Below are 26,068 nucleotides of genomic sequence, written 5' to 3'. Positions count from 1 at the left end.
GTATGTACATGTATATATATATATATATACATATATATATACATGTATGTACATGTATATATATATATATATACATATATATATATATATATGTATGTACATGTATGTACATACATATATATATATACATATATATATATACATATATATATATATATACATGTATGTACATGTATATACATATATATATATATATACATGTATGTACATGTATATATATATATATATATATATATATATATATACATGTATGTACATGTATATATATATATATATACATATATATATATATATATGTATGTACATGTATGTACATACATATATATATATACATATATATATATATATATGTATGTACATGTATGTACATACATATATATATATATATATATATATACATGTACATGTATATATATGTATGTACATGTACATGTACATACATATATGTATGTACATGTACATACATATATGTATGTACATGTACATACATATATATATACATGTACATACATATATTTATGTACATGTATATGTATATATATATATATATATATATATATATATATATATATATATATATATACATATGTGGCACACACACACACTCTCTCTCTCTCTTAACACACATTTATACATAACAAATACATGTAAATACCTATGTATATGTATGTGTATGTGTGCGTTTATATATATGAAAAGTAGTATATCTATATGTAGACAAAATTTATGTAAGATATGCTATGCTTTAAAATTGTTTTGCAGTGAAGAGCCCAAAAGTATAATTGTTGCAATGAGGACAATCATGTGCTTAGTTCTGCAAGAGAGCGAAGAAATCCCACGGCAACTATTGGAGGTGCTTTTGCGCAACTTGCTGAGTGGACGAAAGGTGAAAGGATTTTGAAAGCATTCGTACTTTTTTTTTTCCAGTTTTATAAATTTTAAGATTCATGTTTGTGTGGACCCAATTTCAGGGGGTTTCGAAAGCTGGATATATACTTGCTGGGGCTGTGTTTGAGCGGTGTGCTGAGCAGTTGAGGCCACATGTAGAGGCATTTCTCACATCAATTATGTCAGAAGGAAAGTCTTCAAAAGGAAGGTGGCGAGAGAGTTACCACGACCTAATTTTTGAGATTTATACGTGTGCTCCAAAAGTACTTATTCCTCTGATTCCCAAGCTGACAGATGAGCTGCTGGTATGAGTTTTTATGTTTTTTTTGCACACTGCTTTGAGTGTTCTCATGTTTTTGAAGGTTAGATTTTATCAGTAGCTCACCATTAAACTGTGAATGGTTAGCTATTAACCCTGCTGATTGTGCAGACTGACAAGCTAGATGTCCGCCTGAGGGCGGTGAAGTCACTTGGGCGCCTATTTGCTTCAAAAAAAGGGTCCTTGCCAGTTGGATTCAATCAATTATTCACAGAATATGTAAAGAGATTTACTGACAAGGCTGTTGAGGTCCGGCTTGCTGTGGTCGAGTGCGCCAAACAATTTCTCCTGGCTAACCCTTCTGGTCCTGAAGCAGAAGAGTTTCTGGGTGAGTGTTATCAATTTAATGCAAATGTTTGACATGTGGGTGACAAGTGGGATGCAGGAGGATGCCCACAAAGGTTTGAAGGCAGTGAAATTACTGGAAGTGTTTACAAGATACTTTTTGAACTGAGACATGCTGTTTGTTGGCAGCTGCACTCAGTGAATGTCTCCAAGATTATGATGCTGGAGTTAGAGTGTGTGTGGTGGTTGCTATCTGTGGCTATGCCAAGTCAAACCCAGAGCTAATACCTGTTGATGTATTGAAACGTGTGTCTGAACGCTTGTGGGATACAGAGGTCAATCCTTTGAGTCTACTTACTTCTAGTTTTCGGAGTGTTTTTTTTGCATCTTGTGTTTTCAGTACTCATTTAGAACATTGCTGCAGGTGTTTGTAAGGCAGGAAACATTGCAAAGACTGATAGAATTGTATAGGACGTTCTGTTTGAGAAAACTTGAAGGTTCAACACTTGAGACAGAATCCTTCTGTTGGATTCCGAGTAAGTTGATCAGATGCTGCTTTGACAGAGACCACATAGAGTTCAGGTTCGCTTCTAACCAGAAGTTCTGTTATGTTTTCTAGCTAGAGTAGTGGGTCAAGCTGATGGGATTGCTTGTTGAATGAGCCTGCAGAGAACAAGATATGGAGTTGGTTTTCTCAGAGCAGTTATTCCCTTCTGGGTTCGGAGTGAATGACAGAGTGAAGTGTTGGATTTCCTTTTTTGGTGTCTTCGATAACAATGATGTGAAGGCTCTTGAAAGGATTTTACTCCAGAAGCGAAGGTAGTAGGTTTTTAATGGAATGTTTCTGGTCTGGTAACATTGGTGTGGGCATTTGCGTCTTAAAGCTTTGTTTCATATACTGAATCCCATGTATTTCTTATCTTTCACTTCTCATTTTTGCAGGCTGCATAATGAGATGCAAAACTATTTGGCTCTCCAACAAAAGCTGAAGGTAAGGTGTTGTTCTTGGGTATTGCCTGCGGCTAAGGTCAAATAATGTGTAGTTGGGCTGTTTCTCATGCTCTAGGCCTTGAGCATTCAAAGTTGTCAATGCTAATTAGTCCCATTACACCTCCCCAGGATGAAGAGAGTCAGGAAAATGAGAGAAAATTACAGGTGTCTTGCAAAAACATGGCAAGCTCATTTGTGGAGCCTGCAAATGCAGAATTGCAGCTTCAGAAATTAAGTCAGTTGAAGGATACTGAATTGCTGAAAGATGTGACTGAATTGCTGGATCCAAACACCTCTTTGTCCCAATCTTTATCCTTGAGGGTAAGTGTAGAAATAGATGTGTGGCAATGATACCTCTTTCTTTTGAGTAATGACACCTCTGTCCTTGCTAATGCTAGCTCTTGCTTTGCACAGTGGGTTGTCCAATATAATTTGTTAATTCTACGTTTGGTAATTGCAGGGCGATTTGCTGAAGCGGCTAGGAGAGAAACATCCCTGGCATGAATTTTTAAAAGTTCTTGCAATTAAGTGCTCCTATGTGCTTTTTGGCAAGGAGCATATGCAGGCTTTACTTGCTGAGATAGATGAGTTCAGAAGATTGGGAGATGAAAAGATGCTAGAAGCTAGCATGGGCTTACTTGTGGTATTTATGCGTACAGTTTATTCACCTTTATCATCAATGTAGTGTTTCGGTCAAGGAAACCCTAAGTTTTTTTGATTGCTTTTATCAGGTGTTTGCAAGACATTTTCCTAGGCTTCTTGAAGGTGCTGAAGGGAATGTAATGGAACTGCTAAAGGAGGACAGAGGATTCCTCAAAGAAGGAGCTGTGCAGATTTTAGCTCAAGTTGGAGGATTTATGCGTGGTCAATTGACGGAAGAGTCCAAGTGAGATCATGATTGATTTTTGTGGAGTGGCTGATCAATGTTGGAATCATAACTAGTATTATAATATTTAAACTATTTATTGTTGCAACATATTTATTGATTTTTTGGGGCTTTGGAAAGGCCAGTTTGGTTGTCCTCTCAAAAACAAACCACCCCCCCTTCTCTCTCTCTCTCTCTAAGGACCACTTACCTGGAAACCCTATTAAGGTCAAGATGACCCGCATCAAATCCAATGTTGATGAGTGACTGTGATTGATTGTGGCTAGCAGCTCAACCTCCCAGCCATAAGCTCCTTTCTGGAACCACCTTCAAGCTTGAGATCGGATTGCTGTGAGTCAGCCAAGCCGCAAGCAGCATGCCCGGGCGTCCCATACCACCAGATCGCCTGCCTGCCTCCCTGCAGTTACTCTGGCCCTGAGGTCCTGCACGCCTTGAAGACCTCCCTCTCTCCATGGATACCTAGTCATAACCTTAAGTGAGCTCAAAGTCACTTATATAGTAATAAATAGGCTATTATTGACATTGCTTATATTGTAAGCTTTTAGCCATTATAAGCCTTTAGTTAGCTTTTTATTGACTCTAAACCAATCCCGACCTCATCCTTGCTAACCCTTAGCCCTTGGGTAGGTTTTATCAATACCTACACTCAACTAAGCCCTATTCCTAATATTCGGTTAGCACATCCCTCAACCCCTGGTTATCGTAACCCCAGGTTAACAATGGTCCTAGCTCGGCTAGGGATGTAACATTATCTTCCCCTTCTATTAGATTCACGTCCTTGTGAATCCAAATAGGAGACAATCCACTATAAGCTTCACCTCTAATTTGTCTATCCCAACGTAGCATCCACATAAGTTCCTTGGCTCTTACCCAAGTCAGTGTGGAACCATTGTAGTAGATCCTTGATAATTCCTATGAGGTGACTTGCTTACCAATCCAAAAATTGAAATATGAGTCACACTAAGGACAACTGTAGCACTATTCCACTGCACATTTCGGTCCCTTGGGCCAAACTATCTAAGCTAGTGCTTGCCTAACTTCGTGCTACAAAGCTGTCAATGCCCCTCGTATGCACTTCGTTTTGTGTAGACTATCTAGAGTACACGTTTGTACGATCACAAGTTAATTGAATCAACCCATACGTCTGTGGTAAGTTGTACCAACCTTACCTCTAGCACAACTGCAACATGTACCAAAAATACCATAAATCGATCACAAGATCCCTTTTGTCAACAACCCAAATCAAGGGCTGAACTAAGACCTTGTTCCAAATCGGTTCAACACTTAGTAAACTTTTTTGCTCATCCACATCTTACATCCGGAAGTTTTCTCCCTTTCACGAGAATTGGCCCTCACTACCACAAAGCCATAGTTTTGGTTTAATGGAGCTTTCCTTCTAGAAAAATGCATGATGATTCTCATCTTGCTTCTTGTACGATAGAGACTAAGTTGCTAGCCTTCTCTCCTTTTCTAGATCTCTTTGGTTAAGAAAATCTGCATCGAATCCGATGTTGATGACCACAATAGATTGTGGCTAGCAGCTCGCCTCCTAGCCATAGGCTCATTTCGAAACCATGTTGGAGCCCAAGGTCACATTGCTGCGAGTCAGTGTCATCCCATGCTGCCAGGCCACCTGCTTGTCTATAGGTAACTTGGCCGTGAGGTCCTCCATGCCTTGGAGACCTCCCTCTCCATGTAGATACCTCATAATAACCATATGTGAGGCTAAACTCACTTTTATAGTAATAACTAGCCTATTATTGGCCCTTTGTGTTAGAAGTCATCTCCTGTCTATTTGTATACACCAGGGCCTCTGTTGTGGGTGTGCCCGCCCGTATATCATTTTTCCACACTCCCCGTATTTTTTCCCTATTTTTTTCCATTTTTCCTAGTGGTGGGAGGGCTGCCTGGTGATGTCAGGAGCACCCTATTGCTGGCCGACTGGATCTACATCAGTCGTGGGCTTCAGGGCTGCTAGCCGACTTGTTTTGATCAGGCGTGGGCATCAAGTTGCTGGCCGACTGCTTTTTTATCAGTCGTGGGACTTTTCTCCAGTCGTGGGCACTCTCTGCTGCTGGCCGACTGCCCTCTAGGAGTTGTATATATTGCCCCTCAGCCCCCACCACTTTCTCATTCAGTATTTCCGGGATCTTGTGTATAGAGAAGAGTTTACACACCTCTCTCTCTCTGTGTTTCTTGTGCTGATTATTTTTCTGCTGTCTACTTGCTCTTGTCTACCCAAGTTTGGTTATCATTTCCGCTGCATATTCTGACATGGTATCAGAGCCCTAGGCTCTAGGAGATCTTGGGCGTTTTTCTGAGCAAGAGGGGGAGCAACAGGTTGTTGATTGGTGGACTGTTTCGGGCTGAACGGGAAGAGAAGGTGCAAGAGGAAGGCGGGCAAAGGTGCTGGACAGCCACTTGCAGATTTTCAGATTTTTTTCCCACCCACCCACCCTTTCAGGTTACTCTCCGCGATGGCAGATTTACTAGAGATGGCTGAGAAGCACGTGAAGATTCCGACTCTCCCCACGTTCCCAGTGGATCGTCAGTTGGACGGGTCCAATTACGGCATCTGGAAGGTCATGATGGAGTCAGTTCTGGAGTCATATGACCTTGCTGATTTTATTATCATAGGGGTGCCACGGCCGGAAGCTGAGGAAGGGGAGTTATTATCGACGAGGAAGGACTGAGAGGCACAGGCACACATGTGGGATCGTGTCAACGCCAGGGTCCGGTCATTTATTTTCCTCAATTGCACACCACAGGTGATCAACCATGTGAAGCACATGACGCTGGCGAGAGGCATATGGGAGCACTTGGCTTCTTTGTATAACAGGGTGTCACCCATGAAGCGGATATCCTTGGAAGTGCAGACGCGGGTTATGAACCCTGCAAAGTCTTCGACGATGCGGGAACACATTAACAAGCTGCAGGTCCTTCCGCAGGAAGTCCTTCAAGCTGGGAAAGAGATATCATCCGAAGATATGGCCATCACGTTACTTTCCCACTTGCCTGGTCAGTATTCTGCTTTCTATTCCTCGTTGATCACGAGTGGCAGGCTCAGCACCATTACTTGGGAGGAGCTTGTGCCAATGGTCTTGGACCAGGAGGAACGTTTCACGAACCCTCCTCACGGCGGAGGTTCGGAGGCCTTAACTGGCCAACGGTCGAAAGGCCGTAATACCAACAAGGGCAAAGGGAAGGCTTCACCGGAGAAGTCTTCTGAGAAGAAGCCTGATCTAGAACGAGAGAAGCTGAAGGCCGAAAGATCGTGTAATGATTGTGGCGAGAAAGGCCACTAATGGAGGAAGTGCCCTAAGCGGACAGGGAAGAGTGCTGATTCCTCAGCCTCAGCTGCGAAGACTCTGGCATTTGTGCACTTAGAGATGGTGGACTCCGATGCTTCATCATCTTTGAGCGAGGAGGCAGTTGGCTTCATCGCGAAGGATACCCGGGAATGGATTCTCGACAGTGGTGCTTCCAGGCACATGACTCCATCCCGTGACTTCTTTCTGGATCTGAAACGACAGTCAGGTCGTATCTTTATTGGCGATAACTCCACTATTCCGATACATAGTGAGGGCCGGATGGAGATTATTCCCGACGGCAAGGGGGACAAGCATGCTTCCCGTGTTCTTTATGTCCCTGCTCTGGGTTTTCATCTTCTGTCAGTGCATGAGGTATGCAAGACTGGCTTTCGGGTGGAATTTGAGGAGCATTCAGTTGCTCTAAGGGACCGTGAGACAAGCAAAGTTGTTTGGGAAGGCGGTGTGGAGAATGGCATCTACAAGCTCTCTGCACTCTCCTCATTGAGAGGCTCTCAGGTCGGAGATTTGTGGCACTTTCGTTTTGGCCACTTAAATGTGGATGCTTTGTGGCGCGCCTTCCGGGACCAGATGGTGGTTGGCTTGCCAGATGTTGGAAATAGGCAAGGACGCTGCAGTTCTTGCATACGTGGTAAGCAGCACAGGGAATCCTTTCCGAAGCAGGCTTCCAGGCGGGCTTCGAAACCATTGGAGTTGATTCACACTGACTTGTGTGGACCACTGCAGATACCATCCTTGGGAGGATCTCTCTACTTCATGCTGCTTGTTGATGATTGTACCAGATTCACGTGGGTCTACTTTCTTTCCCAGAAGGACCAGGCTTTTGCTCGGTTCAAGGATTGGCACGTGATGGTGGAGAAAGAGTCTGGATTTCAGGTCAAGACTCTTAGGGCTGACAAAGGAGGTGAATTCTCCTCGACTGTATTTTTCCGGTTTTGTGCAGATCATGGCATCAAGAGGGAATTGGCCAATACCGGATCGCCTTCGGAGAATGGAGTTGTTGAACGTAAGAACAGGACTGTGGTAGAGATGGCGAGGACCATGCTGGAGCATCGCGATCTTCCTCGTCCACTTTGGGGTGAGGCTGTGGCAACGGCTGTCCATACCATTAACCGCTCTCCGACGACTTCTGTACCCCATATGACTCCATTTGAGGCATATTTTGGCAGGAAACCCGATGTCTCGCACTTCCGCGTCTTTGGGAGTGACGCGTATGTACATATTCCGAAGAAGCAGAGGGGGAAGCTTGACTCCAAGTCCCGCAAGCTGGTATTTGTGGGGTATAACTCTCTTTCCAAGGGATACAGGTTGTATGATCCAGAGAGGAACGAGATTGTTGTCAGCCGGGATGTGGTCTTTGACGAGCATGTTCCAGCATCCACTGTCGAGGAGCCGCCACTTCTTGGAGATCCAGAGGAGTCTGATGATGATTCCTAGTCTACTACTCCAGTTGATCCACCTCAGTCATCACAGGAGGTTGAGCCCGCAGCTGGAGTTGAGCCCCCGCGATCACAGGAGGCTCCACGATCTGTTCGAGTACCTAGGTGGTTGTTAGACACCCTTCGGGAGTCAGGTGTCACGGAGCTACCCTCCGAGTGGACCACAGAGGACGGCCCTCGAAGATCACATCGAGTCCGAGATAAAAGCAACACGGCGGAGCTTCTTCAGGTGAACTATGCTCTGATGTCTCGTATCATGCAGGATAAAGAGCCCACTTCCGTAAAGGAAGCCCTTTCACAGGATACTTGGAGGGAAGCCATGCAGGTGGAACTTGATGCCATCGAGAAGAACAACACATGGGAGTTGGTACCGAGGCTGTCGAAGCGGTCAGTCATTGGTGTCAAATGGGTCTTGAAGACCAAGTACGCGGCTGATGGGTCGGTGGACAAACACAAAGCCAGGCTCGTGGCTAAAGGTTATGCTCAGCGGCCAGGCATCGACTACGAGGATACCTTTGCACCGACAGCGCGGATGACCACAATTCGGACCGTTCTTGCCCTTGCTTCTTCTCGGAGGTGGCCCGTGTACCAGATGGATGTAAAATCTGCGTTCCTTAATGGTGACCTGCAGGAGGAGAGGTACGTTGAGCAGCCTCCAGGCTTTATTGTTCCAGGATCGGAAGGGATGGTTTACAGGTTACGTAAGGCCTTGTATGGTCTTAAGCAGGCTCCCAGGGCTTGGAATCAGAAGATTGATTCCTTCTTTATTCGGACTGGATTTCAGAGATCGGTTGCAGATCCGAACCTGTATCTCTTTCGGGAACGCGGCATGGTCACACTTATCATCCTTTATGTGGATGATCTCATTCTCACCGGCGGTCATGTGGAGCACATTGGAGTGACGAAGGCTGCCTTGTCAAAGGAGTTTGAGATGACCGATTTAGGCTTACTCCACTTCTTCTTGGGATTGGAGATCTGGCAGACCCAGAGGGGGTTTTTCGTCTCTCAGCAGCGGTATGTTCATGAGTTGCTTGAGGCCTTTGGGATGGAGAACTACAAGCCTATTACTTCGCCGATGGACCCGAACACAAAGTTAACCGTTACAGATCCTTGTGAGCCAGTTGATGCCTCGCAGTACCGGAAGTTGGTTGGTTCATTGATCTGGTTGCTGAACACCAGATTGGAGTTGAGCTTCTCCGTGGGGCTGTTGAGCTCTTTTATGCAGACGCCACTGAAGACTCATTGGGACGCAGGATTGCGGATCTTGCGGTATCTGCAGAGTACGAAGGATCTGGGACTCTTTTACACAGGAGGGAATGGACTCAAGCTCCAAGGTTGGAGTGACTCAGATTGGGGAGGAGATCCAGACACGAGGAGATCTACTTCAGGATACACTTTTACCCTCGGCTCAGGAGCAGTTTCTTGGAGCAGCAAGAAGCAGCCAACTATTGCCCTTTCTTCGACAGAGGCAGAGTATCGGGCTGCTTGTGGTGCTGCTTGTGAGGTTGTATGGCTGCGGAGGCTGCTAGGCGAGATTGGGTGTCCACAGAGGGAGCCCACAGTCATCCAGTGTGATAACTAGAGTTGTGTAGCTATTGCTCGGAACCCGGTTTTCCATGCCCGGACCAAGCATATAGAGATACAGTATCACTTTGTACGTGAGAAGATCTTGGCGGGTGACATCTTGCTACTTTATTGTTCAACGGAGGACAATGCGTCGGACCTCTTCACGAAGTCTCTACCTCAGGCTACGCTCAGGCGGCACTCCAACTCCCTTGGGTTGGTTTCACAGCCAGGAGCTGAGAGGGGGTGTTAGAAGTCATCTCCTGTCTATTGTATACACCAGGGCCTCTGTTGTGGGTGTGCCCGCCCGTATATCATTTTTCCACAGTCCCCGTATTTTTTCCCTATTTTTTCCCATTTTTCCTAGTGGTGGGAGGGCTACCAGGTGATGTCAGGAGCACCCTATTGCTGGCCGACTGGATCTACATCAGTCGTGGGCTTCAGGGCTGCTGGCCGACTTGTTTTGATCAGGCGTGGGCATCAGGTTGCTGGCCGACTGCTTTTTTATCAGTCGTGGGACTTTTCTCCAGTTGTGGGCACTCTCTGCTGCTGGCCGACTGCCCTCTAGGAGTTGTATATATTGCCCCTCAGCCCCCACCACTTTCTCATTCAGAATTTCCGGGATCTTGTGTATAGAGAAGAGTTTACACACCTATCTCTCTGTGTTTCTTGTGCTGATTATTTTTCTGCAGTCTACTTGCTCTTGTCTACCCAAGTTTGGTTATCATTTCCGCTGCATATTCTGACACTTTGCTTATATTATAAGCTTTTAGCCATTATAAGCCTCTAGCTAGCTTTTTATCGACTCTAGGCCAATGCCGACCTCATCCTTGCTGTCCCTTAGCCCTTGGGCAGTTCCTATCAGTCCCAAGGCCTAACCCTAATCTTGGGTTAGCACATCCCTTAACCCCAAGTTATATTAGAAACATGCCCATTGCTCTTTACGTACTTAAAAGCCCACTGGTCAGTTTGAATTTAGTGCCCACAAGTCGGAGGGGAATCGAAAACATGCATGGACACATGGGTAGGTGGATAATCGGAAATAGACAATATAGGATAATAGGACTGTTAATGCATTGCATATGTCGAAGACACATGATGTAATTCATTTGCTATTACGTTTTTGTACGTGCCATCGGCATCCCATACTTGCATGACACGTGGACATTTTTGTACAATATAGGTGCAAGGCCTACGGTGGTCCCTTGTGAGCCCTTGTGTGGGGACGAGTCAGCCAGTAGAGCGTCATGGTCAAGTGTACAAGTCTTGTACATGTCATGGTTAGATGTGTGTGTCCCACACATGATTTTAGTGCATCTCCTGCACATACTTGTAACCCTCTGCATGGATGTAGAGGTGTTTGGGGCACTTATGATGAAAGTATTATGAGAGAGAGCAACCGGCGAGGGAGGGTCGAAGAGATCCATGTAGAGAGAGAGAGAGAGAGAGAGAGAGAGAGAGAGAGAGAGAATACTTGCACGAACAAGGATATTGAATTGATTGATATGAAAATGAAGTACACCAAGTACATGCTTTTATAGGTTGCAAATCTTATCTTTTGACTCAATTAAACACACTAGGTGAGTGACACATGGCACATCATTGCTTACATAACACACACACAATATATTATCCTAAAGGGTGGGTTCACACACATAAGCACACTTACACATAAGTTATGAGTGTTCACACCCCTGTAGGGGCTGTTCACACACACACACACATACGGGTACATGAACAATGGTACATGCACATGCACACGGGGCTTCCAATACCCAACAAACCCCCCTTTAGAGTGAAGGTGGAAGTGTGATGAGGAACTTTCATTAGGCAGGAATACACATGCTCCAACTTTGGTAAGAACTTGGCTTGTTCCAGTTGTAAGCTCAGAGGCTCATGTAACTTGGCTCAGAGGCTAATAAGCTTGGCACAGAGGCTGGTGAGCTTAGCCTCAACAGGCTCAAAGGCTCAACACTAGCATGGTTCAGAGGCTTAACATACATGGCTCAGAGGTTCATGTAGCTTGTCCCGAACTGTGACTCAGAGACCAAGGTTACACTGGGAGTTAGTGATCCATGTCCTACATTGGTTTAGTCACAATATTCCTCCCTTGTTTTAACAAGGGTAAACCAGAATAACGGAGCAACACAAATATATAAGAGAAAAAAACAGAGATTATTTTTCTTTTTAAAGGCCCACAATGCATATTTGAAAGGCACAAGGACTGGACTCGGGCCTGGGCTGCAAGACATGGCTAACAGATTTTACAACCAAGGTGTGGGATCCTCTTCAAGAAAAAGATTGGTTGACTTGACACAATCTTATATGCAAGAAATGGGTGTAAATCCCACACATATGGACAACAACAATGGTGGCCAGAAGAGTATTCGCAAGAAAAGACCTGTGCTTAGTCAACCTTGTGTGATCTTGGAAGAGGATAGCCATAGGCCAGAGTACATTATTGTCACTGTGAATACTAAGCAAGATACAGTTAATGCAAAAAATATGGAGATGCCAAAAGAATCAAGGGTGGCAAAGACAGTGTGGGCAATTCGTAGGATTGAACCTGGAAGCAAAGTTACATGTTTTGGAGTGTTGGATGGACATACAGAAAGATGTGGGAGATTTATAAACCAAGGGAAAAAACAGGCTTCTCAAGGGGTGCCTGCACCATCTTTTTGGGGACGTCGCAAATACCCAAGTGGCTTGGTGGAAGGATTTATTTGGTTTTGCAATATATCTAACACCCACAGTTGGGTTGTGGATGAGCGTCAGGTGGTCGGGCCTCCCGGTCCTGCACCTGGTGTTTGGCCAATAGCTGAGGGAACAGGTCTTACGGCTGAGGAGGTTGTTGAACTTCAAAAAAATGGATTTGTTTTTCATATAGGGAGGTGAAACACATTCAGGGAGGTCAAGCTAGCAAGTCTGATGGGAGGGTTCCAAGTGCAATCTGTCCAAAATATAGAGAAGAGAGAGAGAGAGAGAGAGAGAGAGAGAGAGGCTTTTTACGTCGTCGGAACAATCCCAAGAGTCCGAAACGATTTATTCTAGGAAAGTGAGATTCGAACACAGGATGTGTTGAATATCAACTTCATGGACTAACCACTTTTGCCACATTTGGGCGCTCTGCATAGCTCAATGGCTCTGCCTAGTGTCACTCTCTCGCCGAGCTCTTGCATCAGCCTGAAGGTCAGGTGTAGTGGGTGAATCTGCGTATACATATATATATGTAGTGGGTGCCATGTCCTCTATGTATTCAGTCTCATGTTGTCCTTCCTGGTTACCCAGTTCAGCTCTGTGTGGCTGAGAGCAAAGGAGGGTGCCTCTATGCTGTACTGGAACGGAGGGAGTGCTTCCATCTGCATGCCATGCATACCAAAGCAAGTGCTTACCTGGGCATACCAACACTGCGTCTCCGTCTAGTGCCAGCTGTCTCGAGGACTCTAGGGCGGGCTTGGGGTAGTTGTCTGGTGGGAGCTTCCATAATCTGTACCAGTATGTCACTGTCTGGAAACTAGCCTCTTGTCACAATTGGTGCAGCCCCTATCTCCGCCCGCACAATCTCGTGTGGCACTGATGGCTTACTTCTAATCATGCGTGAGATCACTATCACTAGTGGCCTCTCCATCGGCTTCCACCCATCATATACATCCTCCATGTCTGTCTCAGTTGGCTCCTCCCTCTGTCTTCTCCTGTGGCATAAACTAGGACCCTAGATGGGAGCTCCATAGAGTAGTGTGGGTGCGACTAGTGTGTCAAATAGCGAGAGCTTCGTCTTGGGCTCCTAAAATTGTATCTGTGAGCACTGCCTCTCAAGTGAGCCCAAGGTTGCATAGCCGCGCATCAACCTGGTTTCGGCTGCCATCCACACAGAGAAACACGGTCCGGTAAAACTGATCCCAAGGTATAAATAAGAGGTCACATGCTCCACTGGCTCTCCATGATATGTAAACTGTTGTGCATATTTGCCTATCCACTGCGACGAGGTGTTAAAGATCATAACCTTGGTCTTCCCAAGGTTTACAGTGAGGTCCTAATCCTCGCAAAAGGCCTGTAATGCATCCAAGTGTCTCTGCAGCCCCTTTGGTGAGTCAGAAATGAGGTCAGTGTCATTTGCATACTCTGTCTATGTAGTCAGACACCTCATCAATGTAGAGCCCAAATATAAATATATATATTTATATATATATACGGAGAGAGAGAGAGAGAGAGAGAGAGAGAGAGAGAGAGAGAGAGAGAGAGAGAGAACTTGCACAAACAAGGATATTGAATTGATTGATATGAAAATGAAGTACACCAAGTACATGCTTTTACAGGCTGCAAACCTCATCTTTTGACTCAATTAAACACACTGAGTGAGTGACACATGGCATGGCTATCGACATCACTGCTTACTTCACACACACACAATATCTTGTTAACCTAAGGGTGGGTTCACACACACAAGCACACTTAGTGCAGGTCAACCTCACAGGCTTGGAATGATGTGACTAGCTTTTGGAAAGCAAAAGATTAAAAGCTTTTTAAATACTTAAAAGAGAGGAGCTTTTATTATTAGAAAGATGTAACCCCTGAAATCATAGGGAGTTTCACCTAGGTCAGATGGGCTGCAGACCATTGACAAGAGATAGATGTGATTTTAGCTAGCTATATTGAGGGAAAGTGCACTTCCAGATGTGGGAGTGTGATGTGTATATGCTTCTATACCCATACATATTCATCTTTCTTGGAGTGATATTTTTATATTTCCAGGGTGCTTTTAAAGCTTCATTTTGTAATTTGGCCTTGTTTGTACCTGTGCAATCCAAAACGATATACTTTGTCTTTTTTTTTTCTTCAGCTCAGTGGATTTGCTTGAGAAGCTGTGTGTTGAGGGAAGTCGTAAACAAGCTAAGTATGCAGTACAGGCACTTGTTGCAATGAGCAGTGATTCAGGCCTAAAGGTTTTCTCAGCATTGTACAGGGTAGGTTCATGGTTCAATTCAAGAAGTCTGAACTTTTTCGCGCACATAGAGCAACATTTTGCTTTGCAGTTTGAAAAAAACATCTGTGTTCTGTCGATGTTGTAATAGCCCACACATCTTATTTTTCAGAAACTTCTGGATCTTCTGGAAAGCGGCGTAAACCTTCCAACTGTCCTACAGTCTCTGGGATGCATAGCTCAGCATTGCACCTCAGTTTTTGAAACACGGGAGGAAGATCTTGTGAATTTTCTCATGCGAGATCTTTTCAGAAAAGATAGTGTAAGTATCAGAATTTGCGCTGAAACTTGTTGTTTTTTGAAGTGCACCATGGCTGTGCAGACTTCTCTCATATGCCTATGCCACATTACTTACAGGCTCCTTTGGATGGTGAGGACACTGAGCAGCATGCGAGTGAAACAGCTCATCTGAAGGTGCACATCTCTTTAAAAAACGTGTATGATTTCATGCTAGTATTGATGGTGATAATGACGATTGCAGACATGTTTTTTTGAAAACCCTACCCTGAGTCCTGACCACTGCAGAACCAAAAGAACCGCTCTCTATTTCTCTGACTATGTTGCCTCCTACCTTCAAAACTTGGTGCGAAGGGACACTGCCTTGTCCAAACGAAAAGCTCATTATAGGATTGGCAATATATATAGGCACCAAAAATGATTCACGAAGGGGACCCTCCTTTTACTGCAGTCTTACATGTAGCAAGGATTTACAGAAGCATGGACTTTGAATCAAAAGGAATGCCTCAACTGATTGAGTCTTAACAGGTTTCATTTTTTTTTCTGATGTATGGCAGATTTTTGGACTTAAAACACTTGTCAGGAGTTCTCTTCCAAAGGAGGACCCACAACAAGCTGAGCGATTCAAGGGGCTGTTTGGGATACTCTTGAAGTTTCTGGAATGTGGGGAAGTTTCAGATGAGATCAAGTCAAGGTGTAGCTCTAAAATATGCCATTTATTTTAGCGTGTGATTTTGTCCTCCTGCTAAGGTTGTTTGCTGATGTGTTTGTAACTTTGGATTTTCAGTGGCTTTGACAAGGCTCACCTTCGGCTAGGAGCTGCGACTGGAGTGTTGCGATTGGCAAAGCGATATGATGTTCAAATTTCGCCACGGTTGTTCCATGCTACTGTTTTGCGTGCTAGGGTAATTTAGAGCTTCTACTTCTCAAATCAGCAGCTCTATTGATGTGGGTTAGCCTTGACTTTAAGCCATAGCAGGGTACTCACAGCATTGTTCCCTTTCCAGGATCCTTGTGTTTTTGTGAAACGACAATTTTTGAGCAAGGTTCACAAGTTCTTGAAGGAGCGGGCAGTTCCCCATAAGTATGCATGCGCCCTTGCATTAAGCATTAGCGATGGTACCAATGACTTCTTGACAGAAGTAAGAGCTCAGTGACAGATTATATTTGGATCTGTTATGTTGAGATGGATTTATGTCTTTATACGTTAACCTATGTCTTGCATAAGGTAGCTGATTGCTGTGGAGTTTTGTGCTTGGATTACACTTGAATTTTGTAATTTAATCTGGTTGTGATTGATTGCAGGCTAAGCAGCAGCTGGGTGATTTTGTTGAATCTTCACGCTGCCAAGCAAGGGAGGCTTCTGCTGCTGGGCAGTTGGATGCTCCTTTGATAACCTACTATCCAGAATATGTACTTTTCTATCTTGTCCACACCCTTGCCCAGGAAGCTGCATTTCCAAGTCTAAGTGAAGGAGGTTCAAGCTTAGAAGCTATAGAACCTGTTTTCAAGTAAGAGCCAAGTATCTTTTGTGTGGATGCAAGTGAAAATGTTTTCTGCATGGTTTAATGATTAAACTTCGTAAGCATCTGTCTCTTCTCAGGCAGTTATCTCTCTTTATTTGGGCATTGCTCAATCATGATGGAGAAGGGATTCAGGATGATGCAAGCAGAGCAGAAGAGCCTGACAAAATTGCCTTGATTCTTGGTATATTTCACACAATGAAAAATGCAGAGGACACAGTGGATGCCTCAAAGACAGAGGTATCCATTCTTACACTATGTTGCAACTTTTATCAGCAGTCTCATACGAGAATGGTTCTCATTTACTTTTGTTGTTGTCAGAACACTTATATCCTTTGTGACATTGGTATCGCGATCACTAAAGATGTTTCTGGGGTTGAACTCTCAAGCTCAAAGGATTTAGATAACATTCCTCTTCCCATGTCAATATACAAGACTCTCGAGGACATGGGAGAAGGCAACCAAAAGGTGGTTGTTTTTCTGTTTTGGGCGGGGTACAAGTAGCATTTCAATATGTTTGCCAAGTAGTTGTTTTAATTTTCAAACGTGGCAATTTCTTTTTCTGGGAATCAAATGTGGCAATTTTGCAAGATTAACCTCCTCGAGATGATGGTTGTATGTGCAGGTGGATGAATCTCATTTGCCTCCTTTTTTTGGAGAGGGTGATACCTTTTCACGAATGAAGTCTGCCTTGCCTTTCAGCATGGATATGGTACACTTTTATTAGCAATTTTTTTCTCAATGTCTATTGGGCAAATTTTTTAGCCTTGCGGGTAATATATATATATATTTTGATTAGGTTGTGAAGAAAGCAAAGAGAAAGGCTGATAATGGCTCCTTGCAAGAGGAGGAAAAGCCCCTACAAAAGCGGAGCAAAGTCACTGAATTATCTCAAGGTGACAAAGAACAAGATGCTAGTATGTCTTCAAAGCTCCCTGCAACCAGTGAAAGACGACAAGGTTCACAACGTAAAAAGAGCCAGAATGTGAGAAGCAGGACTGTGGAAAACGAGACAAATTTGGAGAGGCCAGACTTGACAACTCCAGCTTCTCCCAAACGCAAAAGAGGGGATCGATCTTACAAAGAAAATGGAGAAGTCTCTTCACCTGATAGGAAACGAGGACGCACGGACGAGGCCCTGTCAAGTTTGATGCATAAGCGAGGGAAACCTAAAGTTTCGGTTGATGAAGATGAGAGTGTGAATCATGAAATGGCCAGTCCAGACAAGGAACCTGGAGCCCCTGGAGCTGATGGCTCTGCAAGAAGGCGGGTGCGGATTTCAATTAAGACGCCAAAACCCCCTGAAGAGCCTATGGATGAGTCCCCAAAGGAGGAAGATTCAGCTGACATAAAAAAACGTCGTGGAAAGAAGGTAATCTTAGCTATAATTTCTGCTTAAGAATGTTATCTGGAGTCTTACAAGAGGTTTTTTGTTTTTTGTTTTTTTTGCATGGCTAGGCCATTGATGGCCTGCAAGAAGATACAACAATTGATGCAGAGGCACAGGCATTGACAAGTCCCCGTGAAACACCTAGGAGATCTGCTAAGAAGATCATTACTTCTGGATTGGAGGTTGCTTCTCCCCACACTCACTGAATTGGCATGAAAATATGATTCTCATGGTTCTGTGGGCATGTTTTGAGCACTTGCCAATCTTATTAACACTGTAATTGCCTTTATTTTAAGAGTCCTGACTCAAAGGTGGATAAGAAAGGGGAGACTTCTAGTAACGAGTTGGTGGGCTCCAGAATAAGGGTGTGGTGGCCCATGGACAAGAAGTGAGTATTCCATCCGTTTCATACATAATATTTGACATGTCAGCTACCAGAAGCAACTCACTAAGGGTGGCATTGCAACATCTGCCTGCCCATACTCCTCAGCAAAAAAGCTGCTACCTCCTGTGGTTACTGCCGCATCCAGGGGTAGGGTGGGCTTTGAGGCTGCCCGATGTCTTGGCAGGCCCAGATAACCTACACGTTCTGAAGCTGCCCTAATAGTTACAACTCACTTGGTGTACCACCAGGATGTTCAATCCTTTTTTATAAAATTATAAAAAGAACGGCCGCGTCTTGTTTTTGGCAGGTATTACCAGGGAGTGGTTGCGTCATACCAGGCTTCAAGAAAGAAACACCGAGTAGGTTGCTGTAGACTCCAGCAGCATGTTTGCCTTTAGATGATTTTACACCTGGGTCTTTATGCAACAAAGCTTCTTCCAGGTTGTTTATGATGATGGGGATGTGGAGTATCTGAAGCTGGAAAACGAGAGTTGGGAGTTTCTGGAGGACGCAATGGTGTAGTTTGTTGCTCATTTTAAATTATGTAACTGAAGCCATGTGTGTGTGTGTGTGTGTTTGCTATATTGAATCTGTATACTATTGTGTTCATTATAGCCCATCAATGTGTAAGGAGACCCTTTCTAAATTTATTTTTTTCCATTTGTCATGCTACTTCAGGATTATGCGGGGTCACCTTCGACGCCAGCACCTTTGGAGCATGGCTCGTGAGACACTGCTCCCCCCAATTTCATTATCGTGCTTTGCTTTGTATTTGACAATTGCAAGCTTATTAAAGCTACATTGCTTTTGGTCTTAATAGGATACTTGAGAATTGCTAGGCTTAGGATCACGACCATTACCATCTTTGAATCACGAGGATCAAATGAACCAGGATGTATTGTGTTAATCGACACTGTAAGGCAAATCCATATATACCCAAGGAGGGGATTGGCTAGCTCATAGCTCAACTTAAGAGCTCCCCCGATCTGTGAGGATAGACCAACACGTCACCCTGACTCCTCCCCTAAGTTCCGACAATCCCGACTCCCTATTGTGGGAATCCACCTTCCAGGTGCTAGGCTAGAGTTAGAGCTAGAGCCTAGCTTTGGCCCTTAACTTATAAGTTAAGTCACTTTTGACAGGGTCATTAACTTGTAACTTACTACACAATTAGTGTTATTTATGCATTGTTGGTGCGTTCAACAGGCATTAGCCCGGGGGGGGGGGGGGGGGGATTTGTCGGCGTCGCCTTTTCGTGTGGTTGTCAATGCGTTCCTGCAAGTACTAGTGACATTGCCATTAATCCACTTCCTATACGAGTTGCTTACCCGCCCGATCCTGGGGGGGACCAAGGAAGAGTTGTAAACTAAAAACCTTTGCTTTGGACATTCTATGGATCACAGGTTTGTTGTTTTGTTTTGGGTGGACATTTCTTACAGGCAGTCAAAGAAAACAGAGGTAACAAGTCAGACCAAGAGGAGTTCAAAAGCAGCATCAGATCCTAGAAGGTAGGGATCAGGGTCAGCATGATTTGTTTTGTTGCATATTTCAAGGCATTTCATGCTCTTATTGATGTCCATCCCTTGAAACGGTTACCTAGATCACCCAGGTCCCGCCAACAGTCCAAGCGTGAGAGGAGTGCTATTTCTGCAAAACACTCTGAAACAGAACCAAGCAATCCCTCAAATGTAAGTGATGACACACATCAAGGACATGAGGTGGTTGATGGGGAGCAGACACCAGCTACAGGTAGGACTTACTGTTTTTGTGATCCATTATTTTCATCTATTGCTACTCTTGAGTGCAAGGCCTTCGACCATAGATTGCCTACTCATGGATGATACTTCTCACCATAAGTTAATCAGCATTATGTTTAACAGTCTGTCCGCCTTCAGGTAGACAAGATCTAACCCCCTACACTCATTTCCCATCACCCACTGCACTGATTGATCTGCACGTTTATTAATATTGCCCAAACAACCATAATTATTACTATCCTGCGTATAATAAATTAACCCTATCCTGTGGACAATCTATGCCAGCTTTATATGGTAACAAACCTTTTTTAAATAAATTTGTTCAGTGTATTTAATAATAGAGCCTGAAGTATTTTTCTGAACATTTAAGCAGCGTCGAAGACTCGGAGGAGCTCAGAAAAGAAAGTATTTGCGGCATCAAGGGCTGGAGGGTTGAAAAGCAGTGATGTGAAATCAGATGATAATACACCTGAAGGCAGTCCTTCACGGACAACATCCAAGGATTCGAAAGATTCAGATGATGTTCCACTGGTAATTATTACTGTTATTGTTATTTCGGCTCTTTTGCAGGCCTTTCTATGATCTTGTCAACAATGGTACATGATGTTATATCTATGTTTTTGATGCACAGAATGCATGGAAGTCTGCCAGAAGGAAAGCACGTTAATCAAGTCTTCAAGCTTTTAATTGTTTATTGTGGTGGTCTTTGTTTACATGAATTTCTTTGGGGGTTGCAGCTTGTAAGTTTTTGAAACCTTGTAAGGCATAGTGAGGGTTTTCAGTTTGTAAGCTCTTCCTTAGGAGGTCATATAGATACTGAGTAGCTGCCTGGCACAAATCTAATTGAGTTCATTGTTTGATGTAGGCAGTCATTATTGAAGGCACTCCCTTTACATGATAATGTAGGCAACAAGCAGGACTTTTGTGAAGGGTTATGATGCAGTATGTGGTTTAAAGAAAATGATGTATAAAAATCCTGCAACATTTATTTGTTTTTTTTTTTTAGGGGGGGGGGGGTGGAAGGGGCATGTTTCTCCGTCAATTTTGGGGGGGAAGTGGAGCATCATATGCACAGGTTATCCTGTATGGCTGTGGGGCTGTAAAGTGTACAAGCTGTGTAGAGAGGAGTCACAGGTGATGTCAGGAAATCATGGTGTATGATATGGTGTTATGTTCAGTTTGAGAGCTATTGATTGGTGCAGTCAGCTCTTCATACTTGGTCAAAAGTGGAGGGCATTGTAATATGGATTCGGGCTGTTTGCCTGATGGTTTAGCTTAGTGTACTCTGTATGGCCTGTTATATAACCAACCCATGACTGTTGGACTGGTCATTGTTGCTTCAAGCAACTATTACTAGCCCGTAGGTCTCTTATCCAGAGCTGCACACATTTCAACTCTTTTGTAACAGACTTCTGGTATATATCCTTAACCCCCATACACACTACTTTTTGTGTTCACACAATGCTTTGTGCTTACTAGTTTTAAATCTAGGGTCATTTGTTTTTTTAGCATGGAATTGATTTCTGGTCTTTGAGTTTTTCTTCTTCCCCCTCCATGAATAAGATCTGTTGTTTACATCTGTGAAAGAGCAGATAAAAAGCCTCTAGAAAGGTAAGGATTTGTATGAAAGAGGGAAAGGGTTTCCTCCCTTGTTGGCACCTGTAATGGAGATAACATTGGGAACGGAGAGAGAAAGAAGAGGGTTGAGAAGAAAGGGGGGGGGGGTGGGGGCATGCCTCGGGTGTGAAAGGGTGTCGGGTTCCAAGTGCAGAGGAAAAGGGGGCTGCTCCTGTGAGCTGCTGTGCTTCCAGCAGGTGTGGTGTACATCTGGTCTGTTCAAATGGATCCAGTAGCAATCGTCGGGGGTGGCTATGCCCTCTATGGCCTTGCTGCACCATATGCCATTTGGCAAAGCTGCTGACAAGTTTTCAACTGTTTTGAGTTCTTCATTGTGGTACCTAGGCCTGGGCCTTACCCTCACAGGGCTACCTTCTGACGCCAGCAACTTGTTGCTTTTACGTCGCATTTTTAACATATTGCAATGATGCAAAGAGAACGAATGTTTTGGGGCTTGCAACGAAGAAAAGATAATGTAAAATGCTGTTGCCAACAATGAAAAATGACCTATAAACTACCAAATACCAAGGATGCAATGTAGTGGATTTTGGAGTATCCTTTGCGGTCAGGCTTTGTATGAAAGGGTTGAGGAAACAAAGCTGGCTAGGAACCTCATGTTTTGTGGGCGTAAATGAGTGTATGGGAGCTGGGACCTTTTTATGAATCCGTCACCAATGCTTTCTCTAGTACAGGAGCTTTCGAGAAACCTCCATTGGGAATCCTCTTGTTTGGTCTACGTGAAGCCAGGTGGGTGATGCAATTGATCTCTTGCTGTGAGAGATGTAGGAAGGTGGATTTCTAATTATACTGGAGGGAGATATAGATCTGAAGGCCAGGTGACAGTGTTGTCTGTATACCAAAGAATTACTATGGCCTTCTTGTGCCAATTCTCTAGATCTCACAGCTAAGGAGGGGTCAAACCTATACAATAGCATGTGGTGTCGAGTGCTTACTATTGATCATGCTGAAAGCATCATAACTTGCAGTCTCCACTCTCATATACTCTCTCTCCCCCACATTTGCCCCCCCAAAACACCATTCATCACTTCTAGATGAGCCCAAGTTGAGGGCGATGTGCGCGCACATAGTAAATAGTGGACTAGTTAAAGAGATGCCCAAGTAGACGTGATCTGATCATCTCAACCTCATAACCCCTATCTGTGAAAGAATGGTTGGTTGCAACTTGGTAAGGTGTGTTAAAGAGCAAGATCTTGGTTATCCCAAGATTCATTGTGAGATCCCTCTCATCACCAAGAACAGGATTTCACACCGAGAATGTTTGCAACACACTCAGGTGTAGCTGCAACCCTTGACGGAGTTATAGAGAGGATTTTGTAACTTGCAAGTAAGAGGATGTGTATCATCATTTGGGCTAATTGTGAGCATGTGCCTTTTGATCAATTAATGAAAGATGAGATCTCATCAATGTGTAGCCTTAAAAGTGTTACAGAGCATGAGCAATCCGATAGTGCATGTGATCTCTCATAAATCCCCTTGGTGCTCAAACCTTACCAACTCATATAATGCCATCATCACTTCCCGGATCATCTTAGAAGGATAGACGTGGCTTGGAAGTCATGACCTTGGGGGCCTTCATGAACTCTACAATGTAACATTAAAAGGTCCTCATTCGTTTAATTGAGTACTTCCTTTTAAAGTCCGCCTAGCCTAGTAAGCCATCTGAGTCTCTTTGACAAGGTGCCAATCTTTGGCTCCAATATTGATCCATACATCTTAGCCATGTGTTAACCAGTTTGATGGTTAACATGGTGCTTTGTCATCTTACCCACTCGAACGAGCACCTAGACGTTGGAACATGTAAAGTGGCCTTACCATGAGTTTATTGCCAAATAGGGGAAGTCTAAGAACTTTGTGTATTTGCTTGCTTAAGTAATAGTGGTTGGATCATTTTTAAGTATTGGTCGTGATCTAGTGTGAACACTAGTCGCTTGTATGAAAGTCAATTTTGACAATAAGTAATACATATTCACTCCCTTTTGCAAAATAAAATACTTGTGAGCTTTTCTATCCTTGCTTGCTTGTATGCTATTGAGTTTTGCTTGCTTGATGATGCATGCTAGATAGCATTGATTGTATGCTTCTCGCTTCCGTTAGTTTCTTCCCCATCCATTGTATGTGAGAGGACCTCTGTGAAGGTTGCCTCTGATAGGCATAGAGAACTCTTTCTACACATTTATAGCCATTGAGCATTTGGGTGATATATAATGGAGTGAACGATCTATCGTGAACATTTAGTCACTTGTATATATGTCAATTTTGACAATAATCAGTACACATTCAATCCCTTGCAATACAATACTTTTGAGCTTTTCTCTCCTCTACTCTTGCTTGCTTGTATGCTAGTGAGGACACGTTTGACAAAAGTTTAGCGTATCCACATTGGGGAGTTGCATTGTGACCCAGTGATATTAATTCAACAAGGTATGGTATGCTCTTGAAAATATTTGGCGTTGCCAATGGTGGCCAAGGGCTTAGCTCCATTCCTAGCTATTGGGATTATCCAATATTGCTTGGAGTCCATAAGGATGTTGGTTTTCGAAGGCATATAATTTTGGAACTTTGGATGTATTAGTTTTGTTGTTTTTTATTTGGTTTTAAAGCTTGTTTATATTTTGATTTAATATCTTGGAAGGGAAAACCTTGGTTTCTTGGTCTTTTATATGTTCTTTCAGGCGAGAAGGCTTTGATCTTATTGTATTAAGCTAAGGAGTAGCTTAGCATTGTGATTAGGAATGGAATCGACCTCAAAAAATAATTTAGGTGTGGATTAGAGTGGAAAAGTTATTTTTTGTTTAATAGTTCATGTTTGTCATGCATTGTTAGAATTGTTGGAATCGGAATTGGTGAGTCAGAGGTAAGTATCCGTAATATTGTACCAACAAATTAAAGCTACCTCAAAGACTTATAAGGACATATCTACTCGTATCCTTCAAAGTTTTTCCTTTCATATAATGTGCACTTTTATAAATTCAAAAGAAAATTCTTATCCTTTATAATTATTACTCAATAATCACACCAACCTTGTCTTAGGTCTATTTCTAAAAGTCCATGAGTCTAGTTCACGCACATCTAGCTCACTAGACGTGCATGATACTATTTCATACAAAAAGCACTCGAGTCTTTAGATGTGAGTCAGAGGTGTGAGCCTATAAACGTGAGTCTAGAGGCTGAGGCCACCAAATGTGAGTTTTTAGGCGTGAGCCTACAGACGTTAGTCTAGAGATGTGATTCCACATTCGTGAGCCTACCAAAAAGAAAAAAGAAAAGAAGGGACATTTAAAAAACGAAAAAACTTGAAACAAAAAATAAATATTAATCCTTTGTAGCTTGAGTAGAATGCATGTGTCTTGAGTTTTTGAGACTTTCTTCATTAGGAAGCATTAGAGAACATTTCAACCAAGTGAAACCCTTTGCGAACTTGACATGAACTACTTTTTGAACACATGATATAGTCTATTGTAGTGCGTTAAACTAGACCTTCTCAAACCCTCCTAGTCACCAATCAATTGAGTGCTCCCTTAAGAAGGCAAGAGTTCTTTGAATTTGTCTCGAGCAAGGAGTTTTAGGAAGAAAGCTAACTAAATGCATACATAAGTAGGCGAATAGCGGAACCCTTACAAATGAGAGTTGATGTGGTCCTATGAGTCTTGGATTGGAAGCAGGATGAGGAACCTCAATGTTTTCTCCCTAAGAAAGTACTAAAACCATGTCACACCACAATGTTCCAAAAATTTGGTGTTGATCCTAAGTTGGGTTCCGTCCTAAGTTGGCCATGGCCAAGCATCCCCAACAATCACGATTATGACAATTTGGACATGTCTCTTTTTCTATATAGTGTGGAATAAGCATTATACAAAACACTGGCCATGGCCAAGCAACCCAACAATCACAATTATGACGATTGGGACATGTCTCTTTTGCTATATAGTGTGGAATAAGCATTATACAAAACACCCACCAATATCAAGCGCACACTGTGCGTGAGAGTAAAGAGCCTATGACTAGGACTACCTCAAATCCATCCACAAGAACATTCACATACTGTGTCCTTGGCCGCAGCCAGCGTGTAGCCTCAAACACAAGTCGGCAAAGGACACCCCAAAACCATGGGACAAGAAACTCTTAACCTAAAATCGAGGGTTTTGTGTAACCTTTCTCTTATGTTCCACCACCACATGAATATTCTAGATATGCTTAGGATGGCGTTTGAAATGGATTACCACAAACATCACACCTAGAGGCTCTGATTTTGGCAAAACGAAGGCAATCCACAAATCTACGAAGCCAGGTTGGCAAAGGACAAGTGCCTTTGAAAACTACACAACCTAACCCCATGGGACAAGAAACTCAAAACCTTGAAACTGAGGGTTTTGCACAACCTTTCCCTTTTTGTTCCACCACCATGTGAATGTTCAAGATATGCTTACGATGGCGTTTAAAATGGGAAGGGGGGTTGCC

General features: G+C 43.5%; 1 protein-coding gene across 6 annotated transcripts in view; it reads left to right on the top strand.

Annotated features, from left to right (window-relative positions):
- Positions 1-21,434, top strand: part of LOC147641911 (sister chromatid cohesion protein PDS5 homolog A-like) — a 51,887-nt gene extending 30,453 nt beyond the window's left edge. The window contains exons 4-34 of one of the 6 annotated variants that reach the window (XM_086801035.1): positions 763-886; positions 972-1,193; positions 1,319-1,535; positions 1,682-1,827; positions 1,917-2,074; positions 2,162-2,311; positions 2,435-2,483; positions 2,612-2,803; positions 2,943-3,125; positions 3,214-3,368; positions 14,540-14,663; positions 14,793-14,942; positions 15,038-15,094; positions 15,475-15,611; positions 15,705-15,822; positions 15,925-16,059; positions 16,223-16,428; positions 16,521-16,680; positions 16,762-16,908; positions 17,066-17,152; positions 17,240-17,812; positions 17,899-18,012; positions 18,127-18,218; positions 18,523-18,574; positions 18,657-18,731; positions 18,894-18,940; positions 19,655-19,723; positions 19,816-19,964; positions 20,346-20,503; positions 20,604-20,712; positions 20,842-21,434. In XM_086801035.1, the coding sequence (XP_086657161.1) occupies positions 763-886; positions 972-1,193; positions 1,319-1,535; positions 1,682-1,827; positions 1,917-2,074; positions 2,162-2,311; positions 2,435-2,483; positions 2,612-2,803; positions 2,943-3,125; positions 3,214-3,368; positions 14,540-14,663; positions 14,793-14,942; positions 15,038-15,094; positions 15,475-15,611; positions 15,705-15,822; positions 15,925-16,059; positions 16,223-16,428; positions 16,521-16,680; positions 16,762-16,908; positions 17,066-17,152; positions 17,240-17,812; positions 17,899-18,012; positions 18,127-18,218; positions 18,523-18,574; positions 18,657-18,731; positions 18,894-18,940; positions 19,655-19,723; positions 19,816-19,964; positions 20,346-20,503; positions 20,604-20,639 (4,282 nt within the window). In that variant the 3' untranslated portion in view covers positions 20,640-20,712; positions 20,842-21,434. Of the gene's footprint in view, positions 1-762; positions 887-971; positions 1,194-1,318; positions 1,536-1,681; positions 1,828-1,916; positions 2,075-2,161; positions 2,312-2,434; positions 2,484-2,611; positions 2,804-2,942; positions 3,126-3,213; positions 3,369-14,539; positions 14,664-14,792; positions 14,943-15,037; positions 15,095-15,474; positions 15,612-15,704; positions 15,823-15,924; positions 16,060-16,222; positions 16,429-16,520; positions 16,681-16,761; positions 16,909-17,065; positions 17,153-17,239; positions 17,813-17,898; positions 18,013-18,126; positions 18,219-18,522; positions 18,575-18,656; positions 18,732-18,893; positions 18,941-19,654; positions 19,724-19,815; positions 19,965-20,342; positions 20,504-20,603; positions 20,713-20,837 lie in introns of all 6 variants that reach the window. The other 5 variants (XM_086801033.1, XM_086801030.1, XM_086801026.1 and 2 more) reach the window with 5 other exon arrangements.
- The last annotated feature ends 4,634 nt before the right edge of the window (positions 21,435-26,068 follow it).

This window comes from Cibotium barometz, chromosome 1 (assembly GCF_041138505.1).
Source record: "Cibotium barometz isolate CiBa-2024 chromosome 1, ASM4113850v1, whole genome shotgun sequence".
Lineage (NCBI taxonomy): Eukaryota > Viridiplantae > Streptophyta > Polypodiopsida > Cyatheales > Cibotiaceae > Cibotium > Cibotium barometz.
This window is presented reverse-complemented; position numbering and strand designations above follow the sequence as displayed.